Below are 22369 nucleotides of genomic sequence, written 5' to 3' on the forward strand. Positions count from 1 at the left end.
TTGTGCTCTTTCAAGAAATTTATTTAATTCACAGCGATGTCTTTTGAACAGTCAGTAAATTCTACTAGACAAAACTCATACAGACATTGATCTCAAGTAAGCCATAACAGGCCCGCCCCCGCCCCCAGAGCTTGAGAAATTGCCTATAGAATCCAACCTGGGAAGGGCGAGCAGCTGTGCTTTGCTGTGTGTCCTTTAAGGCTCTTTGGTCCTGGCTGATTTCCTCTTAGCAGTGTCCAAATAAACCTTCCCTTTCCTATTCAGTACACACCAGTCTTTGGTGTTTAACCCAATGGGCTGAGGAAGGGAGGCAGCCTGGAAATCATACCCATTACAATGTGGAGTTAATGCCTACCTACATCCTTTTTACTCACAGTTAGTGGATTTATCTTTTAAACACAGAAGTAAAATCAGACATGATTTTAGGGCAGGAGAACAAAGTCAGTGTCAACAGACAGGGTTTGAAGCACCTGAAACTCTGCTGCCTCACACGGAGCTTTTTCAGCATGAAGAACTCCTGCGTGCCTGAGAAACTCAAGTTCAGCAGCTCTCCCAAAGAAGCTTTCGGACTAGGGGGCATGGGGAGGAGAATGAGGAAGAGAGCAGGAGAGCCCCAAGGTGACACAGACCTCTTCCCTAGCCCTTCCTGAGTTAGCTAGAATTGCATGGGTAAGAGGGTCCACAGCTTGAGAAGACGAGGAGGAGGGAAGAGGAACAGGAGCATCTCTTTGTCCCAGGGGCTCTTCCCTAATCTTGGCTGGAAACAGAATCCCAAAAGTTTCCTGATTTCTCCAAATGGTTTGCTTCAGTGTCTCCCCCAGGTCTCAGCAACTTCTCCCTGAGGGGGTCCTGGTCTCCAGGGGATGGGGGTGAAGGATGGAGCAGACAGAAGACTTGATCTTTGCTCCCCTTGTTCACCTTTATCCCCTGGAGTCCAATAAACCAGGTGCCTGGGTGGAAGCACGAGGCATCCTCCCGCCCCCTCCTCCCCACCGCCCCCCGCCAATCCACTCTGGCCTTCAGGCCATGTTGGCAAAGAGGAGTGAGGGCACAGGTATACACAGCAGCTAAGGAGGAGCTGGTGAATATGGGTATAGACTGGTCCTTGCTGGGATGGGGCATTTAGAGACCCTTATTGAAGTAGACATAAGGCACGAGTTCTCTATACTTGGCCCTGATGGTGTCTTGGAGCTCTGGTTCCAGGTAGGAAACTGGCAATTCACTGAGAAGAGAGGAGAAGGGGGTTATGAGCATGCACTTGGACAAGCAGCAAATTACCCTCAGATAAAGTCCATCTCAAATGCCACCTTTAAGAAGCCCTTCTGGATTTTCCATCAGAATTACTAATGGCCTCTGTATACCACAAAATGTTGCTTTTACTTCTATTCAGGCCTGACTCATTCTCCCTGGTGCTAAACTTCCATCTTCTGTACAAGATTACAAGCACAATGCTCAGAACACGGGAGATGTCTAGCAGATGACTAAGAAGTACCAAGATTACTAAGGAAGGGGAGACCGGCATCTTCTCAGTTTATATTCAAGCTACACCTGGTCTCCTGGAGCTAGTCTTCCCTCTGCATCCCAGTTTCATGCTTCCTTTCCCTTTTCCATCATCCCTACTCAACCCCTCCTCCCCTTCCAGGACACGCAAAGGAAGTAGAAATGTCCAAGTCGTCCACCCTCTGGCAAACGTGAGCCAGAATAGGTACCTACCTCCTTGCTCAATTTCAAAGGCCAGATCCAGCCAGGGGAGATGTATCTAATAACCCAAGGAGCAAGGACAGAAGGTCTCTTGTTCTTCCCCCATCTGCTCTCCAAGGCAGCCCTTGCTCCACTGGGAGGGAGCAACTCAGCTCTCTGCCCCTTGGAGATCTGTTTTGGTTTACCATTCACCTGGGGTTAAGAAGCCCAGAGTTTAGGCTGATAGGCATTTGTCCTTGGACAAATGATGCCCTTCCTGCCCCTCCCTCTCTCCTTCAGGACAGCAGGCAGGTCAGGGAGAGCAGAGACAGGCTGTTCAGTAAAACAAAGTGAAGAACGAAGAGCTGATACCATTTCTGTGGGAAAAGCCCACATGCCACTGGCACCATGAAGATGAGGCTGGAAGAAAGGAGAAACCAAAGTGTCAGGGGCAGGCCTGTGCACACCCCATCCCAAGCCCCCCAAAGGAAGGGGGAGATGCCCATTCCCCTGGCCTGCCTTCCAGCAGGCCCAGAGCTCCTCTCCCTCCAACCCTTCTCCTGGTCTCCTCAGCAGGGATACTCATTCTGGCATGAGATAAAATCAGCGCCCCCTCCACCTCCCGTCCCTCACCCCACATCCACCTCTGGCGTTCGAGCAGATGAAGAAGATAATAGAATCACAAAGGAGCATGAGCAGCAGCCCTACAGACCACAAGTACCCGATGACATGCAGGGAAAGCAGTGAGGGGCAGAAACCCAACGTCCTGTTCCCGTATTCACTGAACACCTGGGCTGTCGGAGAGCAGTAAAGGGCAGTTTCTCCAACTTCACTGTACATACAGATAACCCGAGGAGCTTGTTAAAATGCAATGCTGATTCAGGAGGTTCTGGAAGGGCCTGAGAGTATTTATTTCTAATCAGTTCTCCGATGACATGGATCCAAAATCATGTCTTACAGGATATGAGAATCTAACAGACCTGGGTTTGTATTCCAGCTTTGCCACGTACTAGCTGCGCAATCGTGGGGCAAGTCACCTTTGAAACAGCAGAGGGAGGACAAGAGTCCCTGCCCTGCAGGGTTACTGTGAGGATTAAATGAGATAACAGACGTACAGCACCCGGCCCATGGTAACCGCTCCTTCAGTAGTAACTCATTTAGCAGAAGATAGTATAGCATGATGTCAGACTGCCCAGGGTCCAATCTCGGCTCCAGCTATTACCCTTGGGCAAGTTTCTTCCTCTCTCTAAGCCTCAGTTTCTCCATTTGTAAAAGCAGATGATGACAGTCTATCAGTATACATACCTCTAGGGTTGAGGGAATTAAGTGCAATTATAGACGTGAAGCATTAGCATGCGAGAGACACAGAAAACATTCAGTACGTGTTAGTTGTTGTTGTCATTAGCCTTGCAAAGCACGATTAATGCCAGGACATGTCCAGTCAGTGGCAGGCACCTGTCATGACTTGTGGTGTCTTCCTCCTGGGTGAGGCTGGGAGACTTGATAGCCGGAGGCTGTCTCATCATTTTTGTCTCATCTTATTTACTTATTTACTTATTTACTTATTTATTTAGAGATGTAATTGACATGTAACATTGTGTAAGTTGAAGGTGTAGAACATGTTGATTTCATACACTTACACGACATGAGAACGACCACAGCATTAGCTCTATCATGTCACATAATTATCATTTCTTTTTTGTGGTGGAGTTGCCTCATAATTTTTGTCTCTTGTCTAAAACTGTTCCAGATTTAAGGTTAGAGGGGAGACCCTGGGACAGGAGGACACCCAAGCACGCAGCTTTCCACACAGATGTGTGCATAGAGCCTAGCGAGCCTGATGCCCTCAAAAAAGATGGGGCAACAGCCCTGTAGATGGACCACAGGTGTTCTGAGCTCGGATACTTTTGAAGTCAGGTAAGGGAGCACATGTTCTCCAACACGGGTGACACAAGAAGACAGATCTGGGGTGCCCCAGCCTCCATAGAACCCAAACCAAGAAAACACGTTACTCACAAGCACCCAGACAGCATAACCTGCAATGGGGCATGCAGGACCTTGACTTTCTGCACAAAAACAAACAAAAGAAAGACCCACATGGGACTTACCTACCTTAAGGTGAACCCCACGCCTGCCCTGCCAGCGATCAGCCAGCTAGAAACCCGGAGGCATGAAAGTCCTGGCTCTGAACGGGGAGAAGGGGGTTCTCCTTGCTTTCTGCAGACAAGGCCAAGAAACCAGGCATGGTGTCTGAAACGGGCAGCCAGCAGGGACTGGTGCGGGCCCTACTCGAGTGAGATGAAGGGTGGGAGCTAGAGGGAAGGGTAAGAGAGTCAAGAGCCCCCATGCACAGGTGTGGTTGGGGGACTCTGGGCAGAGACGACCCCAATGAGAACCCCACTTACCTTCATGAAACACAGTTTCTCCAGCCTTTCCATGAGGACTGGCAGCAAGACTGGAAGAGACCAGGGGGAAGCTGGTGGGAGAGCTCTAAGGCCTTCCTCAAGACCCCTTTGCAAAGTCAGATCAGGGAGGAGTGATTCCCTCCTCTTCCCCAGAAGTTCCAGAAAATACTTTTCATTTGGGAGAAGAACAGAAGACTACATAGGCAGGGCTACCCCCGACCTCTCTCCCAAGTCCCAGCAGATGGGTGCTTCCCAAACTTGTCAACCTGCACACCTGCAGTAACAGGAGGACAAGTACCACAGGCCCACGGCACCCTTCTCACAACTAAAACTGTCTTTGAAGGCTCCTGCAAGTAAGTTTTGCTTCCTACTGTCATGCACCCCTGCTGGAAGCAAAACCAGGGCAGGGGATTTATTTTCTCTACCACTATCTCCCTAGCACCCCACAGTGTCCAGCACAATGAAGGTACTTAAGGAATACTTATTGAACGAATGTAACTATCTCCCCCAAATCTCTGATTAATTGATGTTCCAAGAACTACAGTGCGGTTCTCCTGTGGCTTTCAGCACTCAAGCAAACAGCGTGAGGAGCACAGTTGTAGAGGCTGGGGTCCCACCTCCCACCCGAAAGCTGGGTGTAGCTGAGGTCTCCACCACGTGTTCCAGGGTCCCCCAGGATGGGAGGGCTTCCCCATCTTACTCATGCCAGGGGCTGCCATGGTGATCCGAGAAATAACCACTTGGGTGATGCCTATGGCTGCAGCTCTCTGTGGGCAGAAAAGAGTAAGTTGTCAGGAATGACCTTATCCAGTATCCCCGGGCTGCACCAGAGGGCTGGGTCAAGGTCAGGGTTGTGGCTAAGTCTGAGATGGTAAAGGGGAACGGACGGGCCTGCCAGGGACTGAGTAACTTCACCCAACCCTCTCCTACCCAGCCAGACTTTTATGGTTTCAGGATCATAAATGATAGAGCAAGGACATGAGAAGCCTGTTGTGAAGAGAGAAATGTAAAGAAACTCGATGGGGAATGAGGAGGGAGGCAGGGAGAAGCCTTCTCAATCCTACAATGGAGCCCAGGCCCGCTCTGACCACCAAGGACAGGACAGTGTGGGAGAGGGGATTTTCTCCTCCTACCCCAAAGGGAGCCCTCTACTCACCCGGGACTGACCAATCTCATTGTCATTCCTGTCCTTCACACAGATGCCCTCGATGAGTTCCCTAAACACAGACAGGAGTTCCTGGATGTGAGAAAGGGGTGTGGGAAGCCTGCCAGCAACGTGACACACCAGGGGACCAAGGCCAGGGTACCCAAGCTCTAGGAAGCCACCTCCTGCAGCCTAGCCCTTTGGTCTTCCTTCTGCACTCCAAGGAATGCTATCTCAGAAGTGATCTAAGGCCATGGCTAAGAGAGCTAGCCCTGGGCCCAGACTGAATCCTGAAACTGCAGAGTAAGTGTATGCTCTTGAGCAAGTCTCCTAATCTTTCTAAAGACTCAGTTATCCTCACCTGCAAAATGGGGATAATCATGGCACCCACTTCATAGGACCTGGTGAGGATTAAATGGGGTAATGCCTGCAAAGCGCTTGGCCCAGTGCCTGACACAGAGTACTGCTCTGCAAACAGTAGCTGCTCTCGTGATCATTCTTAGGCCAGTTCTTGACTAAACCCAAGCCCAGGTAGGTGACTGGGACTCACTCATTTGTTGGGAAGGAGCAGCTGGGTGGGAGAGGGAGAGAGGAGAGGAGCAATGACTATTCAGGTAGTGTGCTCTTTCTGCAAGGTCTATTGTGATAAATTTCCATTTGCTGGTAATCCCAAGAAAATGTGGCTTGTGGATATTGGTGATGACGATGGAGGGGATGATGACAACAGCAGCAATAATAGCTAACACTTATGCAGCATTTGTTACATTCCAGGCAGTGTTTTGAGCGCTTTACATATATTACATCATTAAATTTTATAACAGAGGAACAGCTATGCTTTCTCTAGTCGAGAAACAAGAATGAGACACAACGGGTTTTTCCTTTTACCTTTCCTCTGTGAAGCTTAGAGCCGGGTGCCTGGAAAACTATCTACTCCTCTGGCTTCTTTCAAAGCTTCTTGGTCCTGTTCTATCTCTGGACACCTCACTCTGCTGCATTTCATTCTGTAAGCCATCCCCAGGGCTTTGGAAGTAGGCAGAGTTCACGACTTAAATACAGTTGTAGTAGAAAGGACACGATCTAGTATAAAACCCCACAGATCCACCCTATCCCCCGATCCCACACCATCCAAACAATGACTCCCTGAACACTCACCACAGATCAGACCTAAGTCACCCACCACTCCCGGGGCCATCACCGTTGGAGCAGCCAATCCTCAAGGACCCTTCAGGGGTGCAACCCAGCAGCCCTCCCCACACCCACCTCTGCCCCAGGAAGCCACCCGCTGCCTTGGTTTCTTGCCCCTCCCCTAACCTCATGGTTTGTAGGGAGGAAAAGGGATCCTTGTACTCACTGCTGTCTCATCATTGGAATGTTGACACAGTTAGCTGCGGCCACGGCAGCAAAAGGCACCCAGCGGCCCAGCAGGGGTGGTGCTTTCTGTTGGTGGAAGGGAACAATGGGAGTTGCTCAGGCTCACTGAAAGATGGAAGTGGAGAGGGATGAAGGACTATAAAACAAGAAATCAGACCTCGCTACTGCCACACATCCAGACACCAGTCTGGGAACCCAGACTCCCTCAAAGGCCCAAGAAAGACCAATCTGGGGACAGCCCTGCTGTATTTCCCACTACTTCGCTGGGCTCTGGCCATACCCAACTAACCCAGTCTGGAGAAATGTCCCCTGCCTCGAGGAAGAGGTTTTCCCTAGGACTTTGCTGCCCCCTAGTGGCCACCGTGCCCACAGCAGCCCCAGACCATACCTTTGTCAACATGTTCATGCTAACAGCAGTGGCCACGGCAGTGGTTGTAGCTGAGATGTAGGAAAGGGCCATCTGCCTGGTGAAGGAGAGAGATGCTTGGGAGTGGGGAGCCCTGCAGGCTGAGGGCAAGACCATGGATTGAGTGAGAAAGTCTGGAAACGGGGCCTCATGCCTGAGAAGCTCACATGATCTCTCCCCAGCCTCATCTTGTGACCGGGCCTGACTCACGATGCTCCAGCCCCCTTGGTTTCCTTTCAGTACTTTAAACATGCCAAGCTCTCTCCTGCCTCGGAAGCTTTGCATGCTGCTGCTCCCTATCCGGGGAATTCTTCCTTGGGCTCTTGCCTGGCTAAATCCTTCTCCTTCAGAACTCAGCTGAAACGTCAGCTCTGCAGAAAGGACTTCCCTGACCAGCCGATCTACACAGACGCCCCTCTGCTGTTCTTGATCTTGTCACCCTGTTTATTTCCTTAATGGCAGCAATCACAGCCTGAGATTATTGTGCTTGTTTTCTTAAAAGACCTTAAATTCCCTGAGAATAAGGACCACACATCTCACTCAAATGGATCCCCAGCACCTAGAACCATGCCTGGCATATAAACACACTCAAGAAATATTTGCAGAATAAATGAATGAACACATTTTGAATTGGTCTAGGAAGAAGATACTCTCCTAGTCAGCCTAAGAAAATACTTCCAAACCCTGAAAAGGGAGACTTGGTCACCGGCCCAGGGAGGACTGATGGCCCGGGAACCCTTCAGAAGGGCTGTACCTCCAGAGGCAAGAGGACAGCCACGTGCTCCAGACCCACATGGAGTTCAGGTCTCCATGACCTGAATCAGGGTTCAGTTCTCCTGGGGTTCAGCTCTCCTACCTGAGCGATGTGGGGGAAGCTGCATTCCTGTTGGTGTAGTTGACCAAGGCATTGAAGGACTGGTTCACCCACTGCCAGAAGATCACCGCCGGCATCGTCCTACCAGGAAAGGAGGCCCGGAGAACAGGAGAGACAGAGGGCTTGGTACACACCAGTCCAACCACATCACCTGCTATTCCCTCAACAGCTCCCATGCTGTTTTATGCACCTGAGCTTTTGCACAGGCTGGCCCCCTGCCTGGAATATCCACTCTCCCTACTTCTGTATGTGGTTAAACGCTGCTCTGCCTAGAGAGCACTTCTTCCTTGGAACCTTCTCGACCCTTCCACTGCCCTTCCTGAGACACAGTCAGCCATTCCATGCTCCCTGTTCCCACAACCCCACATTCTCCCCACAACCTACCACTTAGCAAGCTGGACTGAAACTGTTTACTTCCTGGTCTCCTCAACAAAACTGGGGGCTCCCTAAGGGGAGGGACTAAAGTCCTTATATTCCCAACACCTGGCCCAAGGCCTGGCTCAATAACTGGACAAATGGATGTGTCCAGGACGAGGAGGGAAGGAAGAGAGGAAAGGGGAGGAGCCACACATCCAGGAGCTGCAGAGAAAGTTTATTCTCTCCCCAACTGGCCTGAAAGGGTCTTCCCATTTTTTTACTGGAATATTACATGATAAAAAATACATTAAATTACATTGTTTAATAAGTACTTTTGAAGAAGGAATTAGGATAGCTTATTCACTGAGCATTCCAGAGAGGACTGCCTCAGTTAAAATCCAGGCACCAATGTTTCCTGGCTGTGTGGACCTGGACAAATTACAGAACCTCTCTAGCATCTCAGTTCTTCATCTATAAAATGGAGATGATGATAGTACCTCTCAGTAGGGTTGCTGAGAAGACTAAAGGAGCTGGTATATGCAAAGAATTTAGCACAGTGCCTGGTATCTGGGAAGGGATCAATAAAGATGATGATGATTATTATCATAATATGGCTCCTTTTTTTTTAAATACTTTTTTTCACTCTTTCCAATCAAAGGTTATGAACACCTGTCTTGCCTGAAGACCTCCAGCCTCACGGTCCATTCTTAAGAGGAGGTAATTATAGTATACACACTTAGAAACCAGGTCAGGTTGGTTATGTCAGCATGGTTCTGTCCTCTGACCCACATCATCCAGGCAGCTGCACCTCTCACTGCCTGGCTCCCGGTTCCCACCTGTAGAACTGGAGCATGAAGCCGGTGATGATCATGCCACCAGGGACCTGGAAGGACATCCGCCCAATGACGTTCATCTTCTCCCCAGTGTCAGGGTGGAAGGCCGAGTCGTAGAGCTTCTTGGCATACAGCAGCTGCTCGACTTGGGTGCCTGGGGGCACGACCCCCATCCTGCCACCCAAGGACAACAGGCAGAATTACCTCCCAGTCCCCCTGCCCTGAGTCACCCTGCTCTCACTTCTCCCTCCTTCCTGAGTTCTCTGCCTATTCCCTCATCTTTAGTCTCCACCTCCTCCCTAGGGGACCCATCAATGTCACCCCCATGCCTCCAGCTCCCTTCCCCTAACCACTCACCTACTCTTCTCCACCATCACCTTGGCCCAGTCCAGCTCCCGCTCTGGTACCAGGACAGTGCGGGGGTCCGTGATATTGAAGAAATGCTTCACCCGCCCCAGGAAAGTGCGCTGGTCCCAACGGGGGGCATCGATGTTAAAGCCAGACACGTCACCTTCCATCTTGCTCATACACAAAACTGTGGGCTTAAGGAACAGAGGAAAAAGAAAGACTGTCTCCAAAATCAAAGCTTGCCCCAGAAGTCCTGAGCACCTCTCACTGTTGTAGACTGCCTCCTTTCACCAGCCACTAGCATCACCTGACTCAGCTTGGGGAGGTCCAAGTGAAAGGCCACCAGACTCAGCAATTGGGCACCAACATGTGTTTCTTGAGTGCCTGCTGGTGGCCAGTCCTGTGCTTGATCAGGCCATTTGGGAGACCGGGAAAAGGGACAATACAAGGCCTGTCTTTGAGGAGCTGAGTCTGACTGGGGAACGAGAGCCCATCCATGGAACAGTATATTTTATGTACAGCAACAGTAAGTACAGGAGAGGAGAGGAAGTACAGATAGGGGGGCACAGCAATCAAAGGGGGCTTCCTAGAAGAGGTGGAATGCAAGTGAGGCCCCAGAAGATAGAACGGATTTATCTGAAGGAGGTAGAAGGCATGGGATCACATTAAAGGTAAAACAATCACAGATAAAGGATGACATGAACAAGGCATAATCACTCTCCTCATTTCAGTGTGTTTTTGTGTGTGTGTACATGCACACGTGGCGCATGCCAGCCCTGTGAGAGATCCCGGGCCATGGTTGTGACTGAGGTACCACACCTGCCCTCGAAGAGTTACAGAATGGGAGGCAAACAGACAAGTCAGTCAATAAGTACAGTAGTGTGAATAATGCTGTTGGCAGACACTGGGAGCAGTGGAAAGCCAGAGAAGAGGGATCTGAAACTGAGATGACCATATCTCCCAGTTTGCCTGGGGCTGCTGTCCTGGATAATTATTAACAGCACCCTTTTTTACTTTCAAAAGTGTCCAAATTTGGCCAATAAATTATATGGTCACCTTATCTCAAATGGATGAGGGATTCTGAACACGCTTTGTGAGAGCAAGAAATAAGCAATGTTTTGAAGGATGTGTAAATGCTAGATAGATGGAGGACAGGTATCGCAGGCAGAAAGAAGAGCCAGTGGTGAAAGCACCCAGCGCCTATGGAAACCTGACAACGATGACAACAGCTAACACTTGCTGAGCTCTACTCTGTGCTAGACACTTTCCTTGGTGCTTGACAGGCATTTTCTGAATTCAGCTTCACAATAACCCTAGAAGACAGATACTCTTGAATTTAACCACATTTTATGGATGAGAAAACCGAGGCACAGATAAGTAACTTTACCAAGTCACACAGGCACTACCCAGTGGCAGAGCCAGGAGTTTCATTCAGCCTGATTTACTTCAGAACCCTTGCCTACAACTTGGTTCTGGAATCCATGACTCAAAAAGCTAAGGCAGGTCTGATATGTAAAAAGCTGGGAAGCTGTCACTCCTGCCTTCACAACAAGACCAAAGCTAACAAACTGAAGATCACCAACTCTTCTTAGACCCATCAGAGAACTGAGGTCACAAGGCAAACTACCACCTCCAACCTGGAGAGACAGGCAGCTACAGGGAATCACAGTTCCCCAGAAGCAGAAGCCCGCCTTTGGGGCAGGGAGCACTGGAAAAGCTAAACTGTAATCGACAAATTGCTGGACGCTCAGTGTGGACAAGTTTGACTATTAAAAATTCCAGGAGGACTCGGTCTGGGGGGGGCCCACATTTTGGGGAGTTTTACCTCCAGGAGCCCCACCAGGTTCTCAGGGTGAAGATCAGAGAAAAACCCCCTAGTGCTTTTGGCAGAGAGATGGGAAAAGTAGCCATTTGGAAGTACAGCCAGAGCCTTCTGTTCTTAACAAGGTCTGCCCTCAAAGGGAACTATTTTACCAGAATCTAACTGGCTTGGAGGCAGGAAAACACCCAACTCCAGCCCCTTCTAGCCTTCCTGTCTCACTTAAAGGGGTGAGGAGAGCCTGAAAAGCTCTTGTGAAGATCCAGGGGTGCAGGCTCCCTCAAAGACTGAGCCCTAATCATAAGACGCTCTCCCTCCCCTCACACTTCACCACAGCAACAACAGGGCTCCTGCATCATAACACGGAGAGCTAAACAACAACAGAAAGAACTGCAAGTCTCAGAACTTAAGAAGAAGGCTCCAGAAACTCAAAAGACAACCGGGGAGAGGAAATGTCAGCCTTTGACACTTAGACCTTCAGCAAACAATAAACACAGCCTAACTCCTCACCAGATAAACATAAAACCTCACACACATCTGGCTTTCAACAAAGAATTACAAGGCATACTAAAAGGCAAAAAACACAGTTTGAAGAGACAGATCAGAACCAGATGATAGAGATTTTGGAATTATCAGACCAGGAATTTTAAATAACTATGATTAACATGTTAAGGACTGCAATAGGAACATGGACATTATGCAAAAACAGATGAATAATGTAAGCAGAGAGATGGAAACCCTAAGAAAGAATCAAAAGGAAATGTTAGAAACCAAAAATACCGTAACAGAAATGAAGAATGGGGGCCAGCCTGGTGGCATAGTGGCTAAGCTCTCAAGCTCTGCTTCAGTGGCCCAGGGTTCACAGGTTTGGATCCCAGGTGTAGACCTACACACTGCTCATCAAGCCACACTATGGTGGCATCCCACCTACAAAATAGAGGAAGACTGGCATGGATGTTAGCTCAGGGACAATCTTCCTCAAGCAAAAAGAGGAAGATTGGCAACAGATGTTAGCTCAGGGCCAATCTTCCTCACCAAAAAAAAAAAGAAAAGAAATGAAGAATGCCTTTGATGGGCTCATCCATAGACTGGGCATGGCCAAGGAAAGAATCAGTGAGCTTGAATATGTGTCAATAAAAAATTCCCAAACTGAAAAGAGAAAAAAGAATTTAAAAAACAGGATAGAATATGTAAGAACCTTGGGACAATTACAAAAGGTGTAACATACATGCAATGGGAATGCCAGAAGGAGAAGAGAGAAAAGAACAGAAGAAATATTTGAAATAATAATGACTGAGAAGCTTCCAAAATTAAAGACAGAATCACTGCAGAAAATCAAGACAAAGAAAATCAAGAAAGAACCTATCGATGGAGGAAAAAAACACTTTATCTATAGAGGAGCAAAGATAGGAATTACATTGGACTTCTCTTAGAAACCATGCAAGCAAGAAGAGAGTGGAGTGAATGAAATATTTATTGTTGGAAAAAAAAACTCATCTACCTAGAATTCTGTATCCAGCATAATTAACCTTTAAAAGTGAAGAAGAAATACAGACTTTCTCAGACAAACAAAATTGAGGAAATTTGTCACCAACAGACCTGACTTGCAAGATGTTAAAAGAAAATGACATAGATCATCATAGACATAGGATCTAGTTGAGAAAGAAAATGATATAGATCATCAACTAGGATCTATATAAAGAGTGCCAGAGAAGGAATAAATGAAGGTAAAATAAAATGTAATTCTTAATTGTTAACAGTTAACAAATAGATAACAGTTAATTCAAAATAATAATAGCAACAATGTATTTGGTGATTTTAGCTTACAAATAAGTGAACTGAATGACGGTATGTATACATATGCTATATACGCATATATATATATGTGCAATATTTCAACGCTATTAGGAAAAGGAGGGAGGAATTGGGAATACTCTATTATGAGGTACTGGCCCTACCAGTGAAGTATCGTGTTATTTGAAAGTGGACTTGGATTAGTTGTAAATGTATATTACAAACTCTAAGGCAACCACTAAAAAAATTTTCAAAAGAAGAATAATCAACATGCTAAGAGAGGAGAGAAAATAAAGTCCCATAAAAAAGCTACAGCTTTTGAACTTTTGCCTGAAAATTTCAGGAGGCCATTAAAAGATTTTAAGAAGAGTGACAAGATCAGATGTGTAGTTTAGAAACAACACCTTGGGCAACTGTTTGAGAATAAACACAGTGTGTTAGGACCTCATAGGAGGCAGGGAGACCAGCCGGAAGGGAATCCCAATAATCCAGGCAAGAAGAAGTGGGGCTCCAATGAAGCCAGATGCACCAGAACAGAGACAGCGAACAAAAGGAGAGAACCTGTTCAAGCAGCAGAATCTGAGGACTTGCTAAGCGATTGGGTATAGGAGGAATATTCTCAGTCAGGGCTCAGCCAGGGAAGTAGAATATATACATACCCTTTATATGCATGTATATACATATATATATATGATATTGATAAATATATAAAAATTGATACAGTACAAGGAATTAGCTAACTGGCTTACGTAATTTTGGGAGCTGGCTAAGCAAGCCTGAAGCCAGCAGGGCAGGGAGTTAGGATGGGACCATCCTGGGGGAAGGAGAGCAATGCAGGCCCAGCTGTGGCTCGAGTCTCTGACCCGTGGGGGGCCTAGCCCTCTTTTAAAGGGATTCCGTCGGATTAAATCGGGCCACCCAGGATAATCTCCCTTTAGATTATCTCAAAGCCAACCAATCAGGGACTTTAATTATATTTGCAAAATCCCTTCACCACAGAACCTAAATTAGTGTTTGATCAAATACCTGGGAGAAGGTGTGTGTATGCCACAAAATGGTGACTTCTCCCTCAGCCCACTTTGAGTGGAAACATGCCAGAGAGGGGATCCTGGGGGGTTTCATTTGGCCTAGCCAAGTAGACACATCACAAGAATCTAGAGTGATACCTAGGGTTTCTGACTTGGGCAATAATGTGCTGAGAGAGAGAATGTAGAAAAATAGGCTTTAAGGGAGAAAACAGTGATTTTCCACGTGTTGAGTTCCAAGTGCCATGGGACTTTTTTTTAAATTGAGATATAATTGGCACATAATATTATATTAGTTTCAAGAGTACAACAGAATGATTTGATATTTGCATATATTATGAAATGATCACCACAATAAGTCTAGTTAACATCCGTCACCATACATAGTTACAAAGTTTTTTATTATTGTGATGAGAACTTTTAAGATCTACTCTCTTAGAAACTTTCAAATATGCAATACAGTATTATTAACTATAGTCACGCTGCTGTACCATGGGACTTTTTTTTTTTCTCTTTGCTGATGAAGATTAGCCCTGAGCTAACATCTGTGCGAATCTTCCCCTACTTTATATATGGGTCGCCACCACAGCATGGCTGACACAAGTGGTACAGGTCTGTGCCCGGGATGCAAACCCCTGAACCCAGGCCACCAAAGCAGAATGCACTGAACTTAATCACTATGCCACAGGGCTGGCCCCACCATGGGACTTTCTTAAATGCAATAGGTGGTCACCTGTATCAGGTTCTTAACAAATGCTATTCTCTGTCCAGAATGCTATTCCTTCCCCTCGTCACTAAATAACACCTACTCATAACTTTTTTTTTATAGGAATAATGTTCAGATTTAACTCTATATCTTCCGTGACTAGGTCATTTGTCTTTTTTCTTGAAAATATCACCTTAACTGAGGATTTTCCATGTACATTAAATTACAAGTTCACAGGCACAGCTTGAGCAAGATTTTAAAAGCTATCTTCTTGAGTTATACGATGATCTAAATCCAAAGCACTCACAGAATTGAGCAAACAAAGCCAGTATTTGCATATTAGGGAAAGGAAACGCATTGCTGATGGAAGCCACAGATCTAATAAAAAATGTTTGTTTTTTGTGCCTGATCTTTTATTTTTTTATTTATTTTTTCCTTCTTTTTCCTCCCTAAAGCCTTGGGGACATAGTTGTATATTCTAGTTGTAGGTCCTTCTGGCTCTGCTACGTGGGATGCCACCTCAACATGGCCTGATGAGTGGTGCCATGTCCATGCCCAGGATCCAAACCAGTGAAACCCTAGGCCACTGAAGCAGAGCGCACGAACTTAACCACTCGGCCACGGGGCTGGCCCAAATTAAATGTTTTATATTAGGTGGTAAATGAAAGAATTCCACTCAAGACCACCACCTCAATAAAAACCCTTGGGTTTGGACCATCCCGGTGGCGCAGCGGTTAAGTGCACACGTTCTGATTTGGTAGCCCAGGGTTCGCCGGTTCGGATCCCAGGTGTGGACATGGCACTGCTTGGCAAGCCATGCTGTGGTAGGCATCACACATATAAAGCAGAGGAAGATGGACACAGATGTTAGCTCAGGGCCAGTCTTCCTCAGCAAAAAGAGGAGGATTGGCAGCGGATGTTAGCTCAGGGCTAACCTTCCTCAAAAAAAAAAAACAACAAACCCTTGGGTTATTGCAGCAAAGGAAGCAAGGGAAGTTACAGCAAAGCTATCTCAGAATAAATAGCAGCCTTAAAAGCAGATGCATTAGCAAATAATTTCAAGGACTCTAGCTATCCCCCCCAAAAAAGTAGCCTTTTGCTCTCCAGAGACAGTCTAGAGTTACCCACAAGGACGCACCTACCCATCCTTCAGATCTCGGCTTAAACCTCCTTTCCGCAGAGAATCCTTTGAAGGACCCCTTCCTTCCTCCCAGGCAGCTAGATCAGGTGCTCTGCTGTAAGCTTTCTTGGCTCCATACTTTGTCTTCAGAGCTATGCCAGTTTGTCACAATACTGTGTGGTTTTATCTTACTTAATGCCTACCTTCCCACCAGGCCATAAGCTCCTTGAAGCCAGAGGTTGCGTCCATTTTGCTCACCCCCGTGGCCTCAGTGCCCAGCACAAGAATTCAAGTATTTGCTGACTAAGAGGTCCAGTTTGTCAGCAATTGGATATTTAGGCTTAAAAAAAAGCACAGAGGTCTGGGTTAGAAAGAAAACAGTGAGTCAGCAGCATTGAGGTAGTTTAAGTTTTCCAGTGAGAATACATAGAAGAAGAGTAGAGCTGAGGACGTACCCTGACAAACCACTATATTTAAGAGACAAGAAGAAAAAAGGAAGCCAAAAAAGATGAGAAAGAACAACCAGAGAGGCAGGAGGTAAGAGTAAGCAACAAATGGGGTAAAGGGGGAGCGGTGGTCAGTTTTTAGATTTTTTGTTAGGGTGGGAGACATGTCGCAAGTTGATATGCTGGGGGTAAGTCATTGCCCCGGGAGGAAGAAGCCCGGCGTGGAATCTGCGTAGCACCCTTGCCCAGCCCTGACTCACCCACTGAGCGGCAACCCCTGAAGAAGTCAGCAGCCAGACAGCAAGTGTCCACTGCCGGAACTCCAACTTCAGCCTCTCCTGCTCCACCACGGAGCCCAGGAGAAAGCTCTGGGCCCTGCCCTCCAGGGACAGGCTGACTTGGCCTCCTGCAGGCTGGTTCAAAGACCGAAGGCATTGCACCCAGTCCTAACTGAACCCAGGAGTGGGAGGGGAAAGAGTTCACTTTCCTGACTCTGCACGAAGCCAAAAGGAGTCGGCCTGGCCAGCAGATCACACACCGCCTTGGCTTACAGAGGCCCATGCTCACACCCGAGGGAGACAGCCCCATGGAGCAAAACGCTATGCCACCCCCACCTCAAAACACACACACACACACACACTTCTCGGACATCTCTCTCCACCCTCAACCCAACAACTCAGCACTGGAAAGTCCTCTGTCTTTCACAATGGAAGCACTTCTACCACGTCGCGGTAATCATTTGCTAAGTTATGCAAGGACCTCTGCCTTCACTACGGAGGTCAGGATGGGACCTGCGCGTCCCTGTCTTATGTAAAACATAAGGCCAAAAACACCAATCTAAATTCATGTCTGGAACACTTCCCCCCACACCATTGCCCTCAATGGGGACAGTTTTGTGCTTCCTTCAGGGCAAAATCAAGCCCTTCGGTTACATACTCCCAAAGCGTCCTGTCCTCCTTTGCGGCATGCCGGGCTTTTGTGATTGTCACTTTCTCGTTATTTAAAGTTATCTGTGTAAAGTCTGCCTCCACTGACAGATCGTAAGGTTCATGCTGTAGCGCTCACCTGTCCTCTAAAAATACTTACTGCCTGCCTGAAATGCATTCCAACTTGTTCTGGGGTTCTCTTGGCATCAAGGATGTCACCTCTGTTAATTCAAACTCCGAACCTGCCTTGGTTACACAAGTAAGAGCTGCCTTGCTTTCACAAAGCTGCAAATTGTCTACCCCACCTATACTGGGTCCTATCTGGTCTCTAAGTTTTCTTGCACAGTTACTCTCCCTCTTCCCACATAAGCCACAACTAGTACTCCCTAAAAAGTTCACTCTCATGTCCAGGGTGGCCTCACTTTTGAAGGAACATGGTTCCAACACTACTGGGAACAAGGGAGGAAAGGAAAATCAATCAGGTGATTGACCGATACCTCCCTTTCCTTCTGGGATTAGAGAATGTCACAGGTCAAAGACGTTAGGGATCCAAGATCTCAGTTTACAGAAGAGGAAACTAACACCTAGACAGGTTCACACTGATTGAGCCAGCATGCTGAGCATCTGTGCCACACACGTTCCTGCGCTAAGCACTGTGGCAGACATGACAGCTGAACAACTAACAGATGCAGTCCTGTTTATCCATCCAAAAACCTAACAATAGCTAGGGCGTTATTTTCCCAAGGTCAAAAGGCTTAGGGTCACCTAGATAGGTCCTCTATCAGCTACAGGGTGCTTATCTTAAGAAGGAAAGAAAGAGGGGCCGGCCCGGAGGCGCAGTGGTTAAGTGAGCACGTTCCGCTTCAGCAGCCAGGGGTTCGTCAGTTCGGATCCTGGGTGCGGACATGGCGCTGCTCATCAGGCCATGCTGTGGCAGACGTCCCACATATAAAGTAGAGGAAGATGGGCACAGATGTTAGCTCAGGGCCAGTCTTCCTCAGCAAAAAGAGGAGGATTGGCAGCAGATGTTAGCTCAGGACTAATCTTCCTCAAAAAAAAAAAAAAAAAAGAAGAAGAAGAAGGAAAGAAAGAAAAAGAGAGGGAGAAAAAAGAGAAAAAACCAAATAACCTACTACCTCTCCTGAAGTAATGCTCATCCTTCCAGAGAGAGCTGATTTTCTCTGGCAAACACTATCAGAGCTCGCACAACAGGCTTCCAAACCTCCTCTGGGATATAACCTCTTGCAAGGGCGGTGTGTGGGGAGAAGTCCCAAGATTTCCCTGTTTGTAGCCCCAGGTAGGGAGAGAGAGAAAATACGATCGCTGGTACTCACATCACAGGAAGATCTAGGTGGCCAAAGACCCAAGAAGGTCAGCCACAAAGACTGCTGAGATAGGCGAAGGTTGGTGGCAAGGCTGCCTACTAGAAAAATTTGGAGAATGAGACTAATAATTAAAGGAGCTGGCCCAGCTATATGCCTACGTCCACTCACATGACTCCAAGGCACCGTGACGTTAGACACCAGACAACTTAGAAAGAGAAGGCTGTCTTGCCTTTTTCAAAAAAGAATCAACAGGCTGGAGATGGGTGGACTGTAGAAGTGCATGTGTATTCCAGTGAGAATGGAACTAACCATTCATCTTACACCTTAGTCAAGGTTCTGAACTGTGTCTTCTCTCCAAGGATCTGAAGCAGGTACGCAGGTAGCAGATGTTTAAACAATACTTTAGTTGAATGTATAAATAGCTAAGCACCATTCAGGGAAAATGTGCCTTCATTCCAATAGTCTTAATTAGGTTGGAAAGCCTGCTGGCAGGAAGAGGGACAAAGCCCAAAAATCTAGATGAGACTATATTAATAATAGCTTAGCCTTATATAGCACTTCCTATGTGCCAGGCAATGTTCCATGTACTTGCCATATGATAATTCACATAACCCTCACAAGAACCCAGTGAGGTAAGAGCCACACACATCTGCAAACCTCCAGGTGTATCATCCGTGCCCATACTTTATCAGCTCTTAAAACTTCGGGATTTACATCTCAAATTTAAACCACTCTGTTCCTTCTACCTGGACAATACAGTAGTGTTTAAAAGCACTTTCTCAAGAGTGAGAAAGAACTAAGTTCAAGTCCCGACTCTTATCGCTTAAAATAACCAGTGTATCCCTTAAAACAACCAATTTCTAGGGTTGTGAGAATGAAACAAAATCTTGTACGAAAAGCATTTCACTAGGAAGGATGTAATTTCCATAAGGGGAGACTTTGTCCCCGCTCTGTCTGCCGAGTCTAGAATACGACCTGGCACATACGTGATAACTCTTCTTCCCGTGCCCTGCAGGGGAAGGAGTGGGGGTAACACCTCCCAACTCACCCAGAAGCCCTCTCGTTCTTCCTTGCCTGGAACTGCAGGCCCATTTCTGCCTCCTTTGGGATTGCCGAGGGCGCACCGCCTGGTCCAACGTAGCTTAGCAAAACCTAGCCATTCCAAAACGCCTTGCACCCCCGCTGTCAGCTCACTTCAGCGCTCAGGACCAGTCTCCAGGGTGCTTCTTGCCCTCCGACAACATCCTCCCACCAGCGGGACTCTTCCATCACGGACTCTAACACAGGTGTGTGAAGATGGGTGCGCAACCCATAACACCCCTGCACCTCAGCCTGGCACTCGAAAGCGCCGGGGGTCCTCAGGGAGACGTCCATGGGCAGCCCCAGGCCACTCCTTGCGCCACGTGGCTTCGGCAGGTGGAAGCCCAGCCCGCACAGCAGCCCAGCCCGCGCCGCAGCCCCGCCCGGGTAAAGTCAGGACTGAAATCCAAGCTCCCTCCCGGGATGTGGGGACTGACAATAGATGCGGCGGACGGCCTCCTCCCAAGACCCCTTACCTGGTCCCGAGAGGAATGTACTGAGGCAACTGCCACCAGACAGCCCGCGCTGGAAGTCAGGCGTGGATGCACTTCGGGCCACCGCCCAGGAACCGCCCCTTGCCCCGCCCCCACGCGCCTTCTGCCTGACCAATCTCAGGCCCGGCGGCCCCCGCCAGCCACGTGGGAGAGCCTTCTCCATTCCCCGGGTCTCTATAAGTCAGCAGCCGCCTCTCGCCTGCGCAGTTGGCGGGGCCGGGGGGGGGGGGGGGGGGGGCCGGGAGGGAGAGACACCTTGGCGCGCTTGCGCACTTCGGAGAAAGCGGAGCTGGACCCCGCCCCGTCCTGCTGCTGTGCTCCTCCGCTGTGCGTGCGAGAGACGTCGGGGGCGGCGCCGCAGCAGTTGCCCCTGGTAACGGGGGAGGCCGCCGGAGGAGGAGGAGGAGGAGGAGGGACTCGACGGGAGGATGGTGAGTGTGGGGGCTTGGGCCCCCGGAGCTGGCCGGTCAGCCCCCGCCCGTCCCCAGGCCCAGGGCGGGGCACTGAGCTTAAAGCCAAGGAGGGAATGGGACGGCGCTCAGCCTGCTGTCTGGGTCCTAGATTGGTTTTGGGGGGTGGCGGGGAGCCCCGAGGGAGACCTGGGCCTGGGGAGGAAGGCGGGGCTTGCAAAGGGTCCGAAGCTGAAGGAAGGGGCTGGAAGTGTGCGTGGCTGTCCGCGTACGGAGCCCGGGCTCCATCATTACTCTGGGGACTGGGATGAGGGCGGATCTGAGGAGCTGCAGAGAGCAGCCTCCTCACGCAGGCTTAGATCTTCCCAGGGAATCGGCCTCCCCACGCCGCCGGGGGGTCCGCCGGGGCCGGGCCAGAAGCGGGGAGAATGGCCAGCCTTACTGTCTTTGAGGTCGCCCTGGCGGTACCAGAGGAGATAGTAGCCTCGCTCTCCTCTTCCTCGCTGAGTGCGGGCCTCTGGGGGGAGGGGTGTAAATCCCAGAACACAAAGAAGTGCCGCTTGGAAGGGATGCCTGGTGGATTTTACGCCGCCTCGGTGACTGCATGGCGGGCGCGCTTCTGCAGTCCCGAGTTAGTTACTTGCTGAGGGTTCTGCAAAGTCTGGTTGTTGGTGATGACCAGTGTTCCCTTCAGTACTTAATCCGTGTTGATGGAGGCAGATTTGCTGCCTGGTCCCTAGTATTTCCTTCGGAACCTATTGCAACCATCTTTTGCATATGAACACACCGGAACCAAAGGTCTTCATCTCGGCTTGGGGTCTCCAAACTAAAAAGAATGGGAAATTAAAACTGAAGCGTGGCCGTCAATTTGAGGCAAGCCTTTTCTCTGTCAGACCTAATTAAAGCTTTCCCAAATGGTGAATTCTGATGTGCGGCAGATTTGACCGTTGACACTCTGTTCCTTGTTGATTTCTGTGCACTTAGTTGGAGGATGTTAAAATGAAATTGAGTAGATTTAGAGCTAGTCAGAGAAAATATGATTTTTAAGTATTTAGAGCAGATTGGTTGGCTTACCAGCTGCAGGGAGCCAGCCCTCAAACTTATAGTTACTTCCCTACACCAACCCCAGTCCTTTTTTGACTTTCCGAAATGTTGAACCACGTCTGTTGATTTATGAAACAAGAAAAAGCTAGATGTCCACAGGAAAAAAAAAATACCTGTAGCTTTCGTCAGATTATGCAAAGAGTGAATTTTGATAGAAAAAAATCTCAATTGATTTTACATTGTCAGATTGTTAAAGAAGTAGAATTATTTGATCTGAAGTTGTCAGTCCCATTTCACACTTGCTACATTGCAGTTTTATTAACCTCAGGCGAAACAGATTTTTACATGTTTTCTTTTTATTAATCGTTTATACATGAGCTGTCCATTTAAAGGCTAATTTTTTCTCAACAAATGAGTACAAATGTAAATATTTACACAGAAAATAACTAGAATTGAAATGAAAAGACATGCCAAGCCAACAGAGAATGAGATATCATGAATGAGTTGGCTAACTTTTCCCAGTTTGTTTATCAATTAAGTGGACTATGTAATTTCATGATTGTTTAATTTGTAATTACAGGCCACAATAAATTAACCACTTCTCGTGTTTCCAGGTGCAGATTGACACTGTATACAACAAGTTGACAGTGTATACAACACTGTTGTATACAACTGTTGTATTCAATGATCAAGACAGATTTTGTTTTACTTTTTCTTTTTTCCTAAAAGGAACAATAAGAAATTAGGACAAATTCTTTTGGA

At 48.1% G+C, this 22369-nt stretch overlaps 2 protein-coding genes across 12 annotated transcripts in view; one reads left to right on the forward strand and one right to left on the reverse strand.

Annotated features, from left to right (window-relative positions):
* Window positions 1–20370, reverse strand: SFXN2 (sideroflexin 2). Of its 11 annotated transcripts, none has more exons than XR_288847.4 (12): window positions 20136–20370; window positions 9428–9612; window positions 9074–9244; window positions 7863–7961; window positions 6989–7064; window positions 6581–6666; window positions 5242–5302; window positions 4786–4852; window positions 4086–4135; window positions 3697–3746; window positions 1894–2100; window positions 1–1222 (listed from the first exon to the last, which is right to left on the reverse strand). XR_288847.4 is itself a non-coding variant. In XM_001498574.7 (12 exons), the coding sequence occupies exons 2-12, from the start codon at window positions 9595–9597 to the stop codon at window positions 1123–1125; spliced, it is 978 nt and encodes a 325-aa protein (XP_001498624.4). In that variant the 5' UTR covers window positions 9598–9612; window positions 20136–20331; the 3' UTR covers window positions 1–1122. The 11 variants fall into 11 exon arrangements, 7 of the variants coding, with proteins under 7 accessions (XP_001498624.4, XP_014588858.2, XP_014588856.2 ...); XR_011421434.1 differs by lacking the exon at window positions 20136–20370 and adding an exon at window positions 19628–19856; XR_011421430.1 differs by lacking the exon at window positions 20136–20370 and adding an exon at window positions 16589–17051.
* The window catches only part of ARL3 (ADP ribosylation factor like GTPase 3), a 32659-nt gene continuing 30578 nt past the window's right edge, over window positions 20289–22369 (forward strand). The window contains exon 1 of the mRNA XM_001498593.6: window positions 20289–20584. Within this exon, the coding sequence (XP_001498643.1) occupies window positions 20582–20584 (3 nt within the window). The 5' untranslated portion in view covers window positions 20289–20581. The remainder of the gene's footprint in view (window positions 20585–22369) is intronic.

Source organism: Equus caballus, chromosome 1 (assembly GCF_041296265.1).
Source record: "Equus caballus isolate H_3958 breed thoroughbred chromosome 1, TB-T2T, whole genome shotgun sequence".
Lineage (NCBI taxonomy): Eukaryota > Metazoa > Chordata > Mammalia > Perissodactyla > Equidae > Equus > Equus caballus.